At 37.4% G+C, this 13,053-nt stretch overlaps 1 protein-coding gene across 8 annotated transcripts in view; it reads left to right on the top strand.

Annotated features, from left to right (window-relative positions):
• SBF2 (SET binding factor 2) overlaps positions 1-13,053 on the top strand; it is a 465,909-nt gene that overhangs the window by 78,729 nt on the left and 374,127 nt on the right. For all 8 annotated transcript variants that reach the window (XM_019948149.3, XM_073808603.1, XM_019948148.3 and 5 more), the window contains exon 2: positions 6,882-6,967. In XM_019948149.3, coding sequence (XP_019803708.2) covers positions 6,882-6,967 — 86 coding nt within the window. The remainder of the gene's footprint in view (positions 1-6,881; positions 6,968-13,053) is intronic.

The raw sequence follows: 13,053 nt of genomic DNA, 5'->3' as shown, positions 1-13,053 counted from the left end.
TCCTTATACAACTCCGCACCTATAGCATACTACTTAGTAACCCCCGAGAATACTATTTGACTTTCCTGGGGTCATCTGGTAAGGCTAAAACAGTCATTTTGACTGAGTGGTTGGATCATCCTAGGTCACTTGCTAATCCTTGTGGCTGGGTTGGGTAGTCTGGCAGCCCTACTAGGACCCAAGGGAAAGTGGCTTACCACACGTAAAGGAGGGAAAAGTGTGCCTGATCACGCCAGTATTTCCTCACCCTTCCTAAATTTGTTTGGGGCAGTTTGTATAGCATTTGCACTTTTTTTCAAAGAAGGCTATTTCCAAATGTGCTGGTATCCTGCCAAGAGTCCCCCTTTTTATGTATGAACTCCATTTGGTCATCATATTTCTTATTTTTATGATAGTAGAAGAGTAGAAGAGTAGGGGCTGGAAAGAAAAACATGAAGGCCTTGACTAATAACCGTCCCCTCTTTTTTTTCAATTTAGCTGCATGCAATGCAGTGAACAACCACAATTTTGTCTGCTTAGCACCTCTCCTTTCTAAGAAGTGGTCCCGTTTCTTTTGAGGAATTTCTCTCTCTCCCTACCCAGTCACCCAGCCCCATTTAATACATAGAGCAGATAGGAGCTGCTTCCACAGCCACTCACTCTGACTTACATGACCTATTTCATCTCTGGACATAATTATCAGTCCACTGGTGGACATTTGACTCTAGAACAGTCTTCCTTCAATGTGGCTTGCTCCTCAATGTAAAAGGTCATCTTGTCAGCATTCTTAAATACAACCAGTACTTCCTATAAGAATGGTTTTATATAAATTATATAAACTTGGGAAATAAGTTTAAACATTCAGACTAAATTCTTAAAATCCAAGAAACAAGGATCAGACAATGTTTGTTTACTTCTGTAAGGTATTTTCCTAAGTTCCTCAAAAGTTGTTAGCTGTATCAGTTTACATATTTGATATTCAAAACCAAGTTATTGTAGCTCTTTCCACATTTTACTTGTGAAATATCATTTTAGCATATTTATTTTCGCCTTTTTATAACCTAATTTCCATTTACAAATAACATCATATGAAATCTATCACTCATGAATCGTATTTCTATGTGCACTTATAAATGTTACATCAGCATTTCAAACTAAGCTTTCATATTATTGAAAGACTGCATATCACTATGAAATCAATAAATAATATGCTGCTCCTGGAGAACTTTTGAAAGTTATGCTCCTGCTTACGAGGAACTTTTTTACTTCTCAAATTGGCACTAACTAAAACATTTTAAAATAACAGTTGTTGGTGAGGATGTAGTGAAAATGCCAGTCTCATTCTTATACACAGAATGTAAAAAAATTATTAATATCTTTCTGGTGAGCCCTTTGGCTTTGTGTGAGTCTTTAAACTTTTCATACTCTTTGATCCATTAGTTGTATATCTAAGAATTTTTCGGGCAAAAGTGAAATGAGGATAAAGATTTATATAGAAAGATGTTTTTTGTAGCATTATTTATAATAGAGAAAATAGAAAATGCATATTATGATCAAGGGCCCATTATAAAATATTAATAGTAAAGCATTATATAAATCTAGGTTTAGTATTATCTCAATTCTGATGAAAAAATACATGTATGAAAAAAGCCTAGGATAAAACGTTAACAGTAATTGTCTTCAGGTTTGGGATTATGGGTGATTTCTTCTTTATATTTTTATATATTCAAAAAATTTCCTGCAGTTAACATTTGTTAATTTTATAATTATTGAAAATTAACGTGTTAAAATATTTTCTGAGCCTGCAATGCATGAAGTATGACTTTCAGAACTGAATAAACAATATAGGAACACCTGGTTAAATATGATGAGATAAATAACATGCATTTCTCTCTTTTTTAAAAGAGAGGAGGGCTTCCCTGGTGGCGCAGTGGTTGAGAGTCCGCCTGCTGATGCAGGGGACACTGGTTCGTGCCCCTGCGCGTCCGGAGCCTGTGCTCCGCAACGGGAGAGGCCGCGACAGTGAGAGGCCCGCGTACCGCAAAAAAAAAAAAAAAAAAAAAAAGATGTAAGCTTAAAACAATTTCTGTCAATATTAACGAATCTATTAAAATAAACATTTAGCTCCATGTGAGCTAAGTGCGAGGCATTCAGTATGCCAAGTACTTGGGCATATAAAGATGGTACTAAAAGAACAAGAAGCTTTCTGTCATTTCTTCTGTAAAGTTTTCCATGGTTTCTCTGCTACGTTAGGTTAGGTTCTCTTCTATCATTGTACTTACCATGATATACTGAAATTATCAGTTCATTTTTCTGTTTCTCCTAATAGCTTATCAGTTCCTTGAGAATAGGGGCCATATCTTTTTCATTGTGTATCCCAGTATCTAGTAATTTGTTGAATTAGCCTTGATGTGAATGTAAGAAGTGGTGATGCTTGAGGTGGATTTTGAAAACTGAATGCCTATGATAAATCACTTTTAGTTTACTTTACTCTTTTTTTTTTTTTTTTTTTTTGCGGTACGCGGGCCTCTCACTGTTGTGGCCTCTCCCGTTGCGGAGCACAGGCTCCAGACGCGCAGGCTCAGCGGCCATGGCTCACGGGCCCAGCCCCTCCGAGTCATGTGGGATCTTCCCGGACCGGGGCATGAACCTGTGTCCCCTGCATTGGCAGGCGGACTCTCAACCACTGCGCCACCAGGGAAGCCCTACTTTACTCTTAATGAAATCCTTTATTCTCCTATAATACGGGTATATGAAGAGTTACTATACTGCAGCAGTTGTTAATTTTAGTATATGTGCTGCCGAAGTGAACACAGTTGTTAATTTTAATTGAGAATGTTTTCATTTTGCCTTTGTCAAACGTGACCTCGGTTTTAGCAGATAGTTCAGAGTTGGTCAGTAAAATGAACTTAACTTTCTGTTTATCTTTTAAAGGTAAGATTTGGTCATAAAGTGATTTTAAAGTCTAGGTGAGGGCCGGGGGAAGTTCAGTTCACAGGGATGAGGATGAGAGATGATAGTGAATTTTTTTTTTTTAAATTGAATCAGATGTTCACCCTGACACTAAAAACCAGAAAAAAATATCACAAAAAAGAAAACTATAGACCAGTATCACTGATGAACATAGGTGTAAAAATCCTGAACAAAACAGTAGCAAACAGAATCCAACAGCACATTAAAAGGATCATACACCATGATCAAGTGGGATTTATCTCAGGGATGCAAGGATTCTTCAATATATTCAAATCAATCAGTGTGATACACCACATTAACAAATTGAAGAATAAAAACAATATGATCATCTCAATAGATGCAGAAAAAACTTTTGACAGAATTCAACATCCATTTATGATAAAAACACTCCAGAAAATGGGCACAGAGGGTACCATATATGACAAACCCACAGCAAGCATCATACTTAATGGTGAAAAACTGAAAGCATTTCCACTAAGATCAGGAACAAGACAAGGATGTCCACTCTTGCCACTCTTATTCAACATAGTTTTGGAAGCCCTAGCCACAGCAGTCAGAGAAGAAAAAGAAATAAAAGGAATACAAATTGGAAAAGAAGTAAAACTGTCACTGTTTGCTGATGACATGATACTATACATAGAAAATCCTAAAGATGCCACCAGAAAACTACTAGAACTAATCAATGAATCTGGTAAGGTTGCAGGATACAAAATTAATACACAGGAATCTCTGGTATTCCTATACACCAACAAAAATCAGAAAGAGAAATTAAGGAAACACTCCCATTTACCACTGCAACCAAAAGAATAAGATACCTAGGAATAAACCTGCCTAAGGAGGCAAAAGACTTGTACTCAGAAAACTGTAGAACACTGATGAAAGAAATCAAAGATGACATAAACAGATGGAGAAATATACCATGTTCTTGGATTGGAAGAATAAATATTGTGAAAATGACTATACGACCCAAAGCAATCTACAGATTTAGTGCAATCCCTATCAAACTACCAATGGCATTCTTCACAGAATTAGAACAAAAAATTTTACAATTCATATGGAAACACAAAAGACCCCGAATAGCCAAAGCAATCTTGAGAAAGAAAAATGGACTTGGAGGAATCAGCCTCCCCGACTTCAAACTATACCACAAAGCTACAGTAATCAGGACAGTATGGCAGTGGCCCAAAACCAGAAATATAGATCAGTGGTACAAGATAGAATGCCCAGAGATAAACCCACTCACATGTGGGCACCTAATTTACTACAAAGGAGGCCAGAACATACAATGGAGAAAAGGCAGCCTCTTCAATAAGTGGTGCTGGGAAACTGGACAGCTACATGTGAAATAAGGAAATTAGAACACTCCCTAACACCATACACAAAAATAAACTCCAAATGGATTAAAGGCTTAAATGTAAGGCCAGACACTATAAAACTCTTAGAGGAAAGCATAGGAAAAACACGCTTTGACATAAATCAGAGCCAAGATCTTTTCTGACCCACCTCCTAGAGTAATGGGAATAAAAACAAAAATAAACGGATGAGACTTAATTAAACTTTAAAGCTTTTGCACAGCAAAGGAAATCATAAACAAGACAAAAAGACAACCCTCAGAATGGGAGAAAATATTTGTAAATGAAACAACAGACAAAGGATTACTCTCCAAAATGTACAAACAGCTCATGGAGCTCAATATCAAAAAAACAAACAATCCAGTTAGAAAATGGGCAGAAGACCTAAAGAGACATTTCACCAAGGCAGACATACAGATGGCCAAGAGGCATATGAAAAGATGCTCAACATCACTAATTACTAGAGAAATGCAAATCAAAACTTCAGTGAGGTATCACCTCACACCGGTCAGAATGGCCATCATCAAAAAATCTAGAAACAATAAATGCTGGAAAGGGTGTGGTGAAAAGGGAACTCTCTTGCACTGTTGTGGGAATGTAAATTGATATAGCCACTATGGAGGACAGTATGGAGGTTCCTTAAAAAACTAAAAATAGAACTACCATATGACCCAGCAATCCCACTACTGGGCATATACCCTGAGAAAACCATAATTCAAAAAGAGACATGTGCTACAATGTTCGTTGCAGCACTATTTACAATAACCAGGACATGGAAGCAACCTAAATGTCCATCGACAGATAAATGGATAAAGAAGATGTGGCAATATATACAATGGAATATTACTCAGCCATAGAAAGAAAGAAAATTGAGTTATTTTTAGTGAGGTGGATGTACCTAGTGTCTGTCCTACAGAGTGAAGAAAGTCAGAAAGAGAAAAAACAAATATCATATGCTAACACATATATATGGAATCTAAAAAAAAAAATGGTACTAATGAACCTAGTTGCAGGGCAGGAATAAAGAGGTAGACATAGAAAATGGACTTGAGAACACGGGGTGGGAGGGCAAGCTGAGGCAAAGTGAGAGTAGCGTCGACATATATACACTACCGATATAAAATAGTTGGCTGGTGGGAAGCAGCAGCATAGCACAGGGAGATCGGCTCGGTGCTTTGCGATGACCTACAGGGGTGGGATAGGGAGGATGGGAGGGAGGCTCAAGAGGGAGGGGATGTGGGGACACGTGTGTGCATATGGCTGATTCGCTTTGTTGTGCAACACAAACTAACACAGTATTGTGAAGCAATTATATTCCAATAAAGATCTATTAAAAAATAAAAAAAAGTAATGAAGCTATCAGTGAAGAAAAACAAAATTTGAATCAGGTGTTAAGGTTTCCTTTACTTAGATGTCCAAATAATCAGAATGTTGTTGTTTTTACTTCAGAGTGAGTTGGAACAACATGTAGAATATGCAAACACATGAAGCCCTTAAAAAGGATTGAACAGGGACTTCCCTGGTGGTCCAGTGGTTAAGACTCTGCGCCCCCAATGCAGGGGGCCCGGGTTTGATCTCTGTTCAAGGAACTAGATTCCACATGCTGCAACTGAGAGCCCACGTGCTGCAACTAAAAGATCGCGCACACGGCAATGACTGTCCTGCTTGGGGCAACTAAGACCTGGTGCAGCCAAATAAATAAATAAATAAATATATTTTAAAGTATGGCAGAAAGCAATTAGGCCTAACATGTAGTCTCTAGCCCCAGATTACTCACAGATTATATCCCCAAAGTTCAATTTTAAGTTGATCTGGTTTTTAGTGTCACAGGGTAATTTTATAACAATAATGCTATATATAGTCCAATGGTCTTCAACCAGAGGCATTTTTGCCCCCCCAGAGCACATTTGGCAGTGACCTGGAGACATTTTTGGTTGTAACAACTTGGTGATTGTAGGTGGGGTGCTATTAACTTCTAGTGGGTTGAAGCTAAGGATGTTGCTAAACATCCTATAATGCACGGGATAGCTCCCAGCCCCCTGCCTCCAACCCAACAAGGAATTATCTGGCCCAAAATGTCAGTAGTGCTGATGTTGAAAAACCCTGTCTAGACAATGGTCAAGTTCCCAGGCCACTCTAAAAATCTTTATTTAACCCAAAACAGTGCTTATAACCCATAACTGAAGCTTAGTGCTAATGGTACCATTTCATTTGTCACTTAAAATTACTTTGTCTCCATAGAAAAGTTCTTCTTAAATATCAACCTGAGATACTGAGAAGACGGCTTTCCTTACTGGGAACAAAGTGCAGTTGCTCCCATGGTGTGGAGACTCCAATTTTAATGCCTCTGTCTGTTGTTCCTAGCTTTTCATACGTGTTACTCTTTTGAGAGTCTATAGGATAGGGATTGCCTATCATTTCAGTGTTATGTTTAGAAGGTAGTTTTAGACCCTTTAAAACTTGAAAATGTTTAATCAGTATATTCAACAAATATTCATTTAGAAATAAGTATTAATATAATGAGTATTCAGATTTTTAAGTACCCTATAACCAAATTCACTTTGATTTTATTAATAGGGTCAGGAGCAGGTCTGGGGAAAATAATCCAGAGGTTTCCACAGAAGGACTGGGATGATACACCTTTTCCACAGGGAGTTGAACTGGTAAGTTGGTATTGTTTTATTGTACTTTTATAATGATATTTTTCTTTTCATGTTTCATTTATGGTTATATTTATGTTGCAGTTACTTTTAAATAATTTGGTGATTTAACTGTAACACATTATTAGAAATAATCGCCCTAATACAGTAAACTTTGAATATACTGATTCTAGAATGTCTGTTTTGCTGTTCTTTTTCCTGTTTAATCTTCTCTTTAATATTAAAGATGAAATAGATGATTTTTATATACCTGGAAGCTGAAAAATTCCTCTGATTCTTTTAGTCACAATCTTAGCTTAGTAGCTTCAGTGATAGTGTGTCACTAATCAAATATTTATTATATTTTTTTCTGAAAATTTCTAGGTCGTTGTTTTAGTGACAACTAAACAAAAACACAGACAAACAAAACCAAAGGTTGGTTTAATAGTGACCAGTCATGGTTTGAGTTTGGCCTTGAAATCAGAATCTGAATTCTTTCTTTCCAGTTACAGAATCTGTATGTTGCTTTATAATAGTGCAGTTCAACTGCTTTATTTTTGTCAGCCGTTTTAAAGGAATTTAATGGTGGAGCATAATTTGTGATGACCAGGACATTCTGTCTGGTGGTGGATCTATGGTGGTAAAATGAGACTGAGAAGATGATCACTAAAGTATTTTTCAATATGACTATAAAGTTTAGAGAATGCATATATGTGTGTGTGTATGTATGTTTGTGTATTCACTTATATTGTGTGTATGTTTACATACACACACATATACATGAGCAGTGTTCATCAAAGCAGTTCTTGTTGAGCGATCATTTGGTATAATATGACAATGAAGAGGAGACTGCCTGGGTTGAAATCCCACCTGTACGGTATGACTTCTAACAAGTTACTTAACTTCTTGAACAGCCGTCTTCATCTATAAAATGAGGATAATGATAATAGTAATCTCATAGGGTTACTGCAAAGGTAAAATGGGAAAAATATAAATAAAATGCTTAAAACGGTGTCTTCCATAAAGTAAGTGCTCAATAAATGAGGTAGCTTGTTAATGTTATTATTGTTACTGTCATTGTTGCTGTTTGTTTGACATATTGCAGCACCTCCCCCCGAGGAAGAATTGTTCATTCTCTTGTTAGCCTGGATCAGAAATATTTATTAGGAATAAAACTGATGTTGAAAATTACGAATTTTCTTGTCCTAGCAAATGAGTGTCCATTTCTGCCTCGCTGAGGATAAAAGGTACATTTCTAAATGCTTAATTTTGATTGTTAAACCCAGTTTTGTAAAGAAGGCTGTGGATTCTGTAGACACACAGAGAGGGTAAATCTTGAGTTTAGGCATTAAAAATGGGGAAAGAACGTGAGGATCTTTGAGATAATAGAAAATACATAGTGGTCTCTGCCCCCAGTTCCTGGCACAGAGCTTCTGAAGTCCGTCTAATTTCTTAAGTGTTATGAGTGTCTTTGATCCCGGTTCCTGACACAGGGTTCCTGAAACCTTTGTAAGTTCCTGGGTGATATGAATGTCTTTTGTTCTAATGAGGCGACTCTGGGTGGGCTCCTGGATGGCTCCTGGATGGGGGCTGGTCACTGGAAAGACCAAGCCATGATTAGAAGCTTGGAATTTTCAGCCCCATCTGCTATTCTCTTGAAAAGGGAGAAGGGCTGAAAATGGAATTAATGATTGATCATGCCTACGTGACGATGTCACCATAAAAATCCCCAAAGTTGGGATTTGGAGAGCTTCCAGGTTGGTGAAACGTGCACCTACTGGGAGGGTGATGCACCCCAACTGTACAGAGAGAGAAATTCATATGCTTGGGACCCTCCCAGACCTCACTCTGTGTATCTCTTCATCTGGCTGTTCATCTGTATTCCTTATCATATTCTTTAATAAACTGGATAATGTAAGTAAAATGTTTTCCCGAGCTCTCTGAGCCACTTGAGTAAATTAATTGAATCCAAAGGGCTGGAGGTCACGGGAACCTCCGATTTATAGCCAAGTCGTACAGAAGTTGTACTACTGTACAACCTACTTGCAATTGATATCTGAAGTGGGGGTCAGTCTTGTGGGACTGAGCCCTTAACCTTAATCAGTGAGTTAAATTGTAAAATTGTAGGACACCCAGCAGGTGTCGTGGATAATTGCTTGTTTGGGGGGAAAAAACCCCACACTGGGTGACTAGAAGTGTCAGAAGTCAAGTGTTTTGGGTAAGGTAAAAGTTACCACACAGATGGAGGAGAAAAGTAGGTTTTTAAGAGAGCCCTTGTATTCCTTTCTCTTCTCTTCCACATGCCTGCAAATAGTAATAATTGGTCTTATGGTGTGGATAACTGGTGTTTGTACTATTAAAGCTTTTAAACTCTGCTTCACTGTCCTTTTTAGTAATGATTGAAAGGGGAAAATTTTGGTACTGGAGACCTTTTAGAACTTTTTGTGAGTTCCTACCTCCCCTCACATCAATGTGTGGATGGATATAAACTACATCAGTTTGAAAATATGAACAGTGAACCACCTTCATAAATTTCAAGAACAGCAGACATTATTGGGTCAGAGAGAGATCATGATTTGACTCTAGCTATTTAGCTATGACTGAGAAGGAATAATTTTTGTGTTTTGAAAGCTAAGGCATAGATACTGTGATGCCTCTGATATTTCTCCAGTAGTGGTGGAGAGACACATGTTGATTTTAATAGTTAGTAAATGGATATTTTTTCTTTGTGTGACAGACATTCCCATGTTCAAGTGCTGTCAGTGCCTCTCCAATAACAAGTAGAGCCGTGTGCTGCTGGATTGGTGAAACCGAGGTGTTAAGAGGTAGCATAACTTTTCCTCACCTAAGATCTTCCTAGATGACATCTTGGCTGATTCTTCATGAAGCATTTCAAGATTTTGGGAGCCAGATTAATATTTAAAGAATATTTGAAGTTCTGGATTACATTGGGAATTTTTTCTTTTAATTTTTTCGTAACTGATAGCAATTCTCATCATCTAATGTCTATTGTGCTTTGTCAGGTACAGAATAAATTTGTTTATCTAACAAAGCCCATTTTTAATTTTTATTTAAAAATTTTTTAAATTTTATTTTATTTTTTTATCTTTTGGCTGCACTGTGTGACACGTGGGATCTTAGCTCCCCGACCAGGGATGGAACCCGTGCCCCAGCAGTGGAAGCACAGAGTCTTATCCACTGGACCACCAGGGAGGTCCCCAAAGCCCATTTTTAAAACATAGTAGAACATTAACTGTTAAATTTTTGTTGTCTTATTATTTATGGCTTTGTGCTTTCCTTTATATGTTAGGGAGGTGCAACTATTCTGCATGTTAACAGCAATAATTGAGTAACTGTGATATACTGTGTAATCTAGAGCAACTCCTGCAACTTCAAGACCAGAGATAGGCCTAATAAAATTTTAGTCTAATTGAAGGTGATTTGGCTCAGAGCCTAGGTGGTTTTTTGATTCCAGGGTGGTAGTGACCCTTTTGTGATGATTTACATGGAAAAAAATCTTACCCTACCAAGGTGGTAGTAGTGGAACAAGTTTTTAGCATGTAACATTAATGTTAATATCTAACAGTTACATACAATTCACAGACTGTGATGAACTCACACATTAGATGATTAGAGGTAGTATATCTAATTTAAAGGTAGGTAAAATGAGGATTAGGAAGTTTTAAATGGTTTCACTAAGGTCTAGCAGCTCAATGGCAGCAGAGCTAGCATTCAAACCCAGGTTTTTTGACTCTTAGTCTCAGCCAAGATCTGAGAGTATTCTGAGAGTATTCTCAGAGTGACACTTTAAGCTATGGTTAGCATTTGGACTTTAATGTAAATGCAAGATCTGAAAACAGGATTCTATAATTTGGAAGAACTGAGGTTCAGAAATGTTTAAAAGCATGCTGTGTTAAAAGAATGCTGTGTTGCCTCTTCAATAAGTGCTGCTGGGAAAACCGGACAGCTACATGGAAAAAATGAAGTAAGAACACTCCCTAACACCATACACAAAAATAAACTCAAAATGGATCAAAGACCTAAATGTAAGACCAGACACTATAAAACTCTTAGAGGAAAACATAGGCAGAACACTCTATGACATAAATCACAGCAAGATCCTTTTTGACCCACCTCCTAGAGAAATGGAAATAAAAACATAAATAAACAAATGGGACCTAATGAAACTTAAAAGCTTTTGCACAGCAAAGGAAACCATAAACAAGACCAAAAGACATCCTCAGAATGGGAGAAAATATTTGCAAATGAAGCAAATGACAAAGGATTAATCTCCAAAATTTACAAGCAGCTCATGCAGCTCAATATCAAAAAACAAACAACCCAGTCCAAAAATGAGCAGCACACCTAAATAGACATTTCTCCAAAGAAGATATACAGATTGCCAACAAACACATGAAAGCATGCTCAACATCACTAATCATGAGAGAAATGCAAATCAAAACTACAATGAGGTATCACCTCATACCAGTCAGAATGGCCATCATCAAAAAAGCTACAAACAATAGATGCTGGAGAGGGTGTGGAGAAAAGGGAACCCTCTCGCACTGTTGGTGGGAATGTAAATTGATATAGCCATTATGGAGAACAGTATGGAGGTTCCTTAAAAAACTACAAATAGAACTACCATTCAACCCAGCAATCCCACTACTGGGCATATACCCTGAGAAAACCATAATTCAAAAGAGTCTTGTATCACAATGTTCACTGCAGCTCTATTTACAATAGCCAGGACATGGAAGCAACCTAAGTGTCCATCGACAGATGAATGGATAAAGAAGATGTGGCACATATATACAATGGAATATTATTCAGCCATAAAAAGAAATGAAATTGGATTATTTGTAGTGAGGTGGATGGACCTAGAGTCTGTCCTACAGAGTGAAGTAAGTCAGAAAGAGAAAAGCAAATACTGTATGCTAACACATGTATGGAATCTAAAAAAAAAAAGTTGGTTCTGAAGAACTTAGGGGCAGGACAGGATTCAAGACGCAGACGTAGAGAATGGACTTGAGGACACAGGGAGGAGGAAGGGTAAGCTGGGACAAAGTGAGAGTGTGGCATGGACATATCATACACTACCAAATGTAAAATAGCTAGTGGGAAGCAGCCACACAGCACAGGGAGATGAGCTCGGTGCTTTGTGACCACCTAGAGGGGTGGGATAGGGAGGGTGGGAGGGAGATGCAAGAGGCACTGGATTTGGGGATATATGTATATGTATAGCTGATTCACTTTGTTATAAAGCAGAAACTAACACACCATTGTAAAGCAATTATACTCCAATAAAGATGTTAAAAAAAAAAAAGAATGCTGTGTTATTAGAAACCAACTTCACTTATTTTTTTCGGAGGATAAACCTGGGTTCAGAGCATAGTATTAGACTTGAAATTATTTTCTGTTGCCATCTTTCCTGCCCACACAACAAATATTTCATGTATTTAAATTCTAAATGAAAGGTATTGTAAACAGTGCTGCAATGAACATTGGGGTGCACGTATCCTTTCGAACCATGTTTTTCTCTGGATATATGCCCAAAAGCCAAGACATAGAAGCAACAGATGAATGGATAAAGAGAATGTGTACATATATACCATGGAATATTACTCAGCCTTTAAAAAGAATGAAATCATGCCATTTGCAGCAACATGGATGGACCTGGAGATTATCATACTAAGTGAAGTATTGGTAAGTCAGACAAAGACAAATATCATATGATATCACTTATATGGGGAACCTAAAAAAAAATTTTAAAAAATGATACAAATGAACTTATATTAACAAAACAGAAACAGACTGACAGATTTAGAGAATGCACTTATGGTTACCTGAGGGGAGGGATAGATAGGGAGTTTGGGATTGAGATGTACACGCTGCTATATTTAAAGTAAAATTCCTTTCCATGAAAAAAAAATAAATGAAAGGTAATTCTGTTCAGAATGAAGACTAAACTTTATGACTTGTGGGAAAGGATTTAAGGCATTCATTCGCTAATAAGTCAAATCCCAAATTTAATTTAGAGGATGCTGAATTTAGTCTTGCTGCTTTTGTGTAAAGAAATCGCCTTCTCTTTCTTTTCTTCTATTGAGAAA

Source organism: Tursiops truncatus, chromosome 8, assembly GCF_011762595.2.
Source record: "Tursiops truncatus isolate mTurTru1 chromosome 8, mTurTru1.mat.Y, whole genome shotgun sequence".
Lineage (NCBI taxonomy): Eukaryota > Metazoa > Chordata > Mammalia > Artiodactyla > Delphinidae > Tursiops > Tursiops truncatus.
This window is presented reverse-complemented; position numbering and strand designations above follow the sequence as displayed.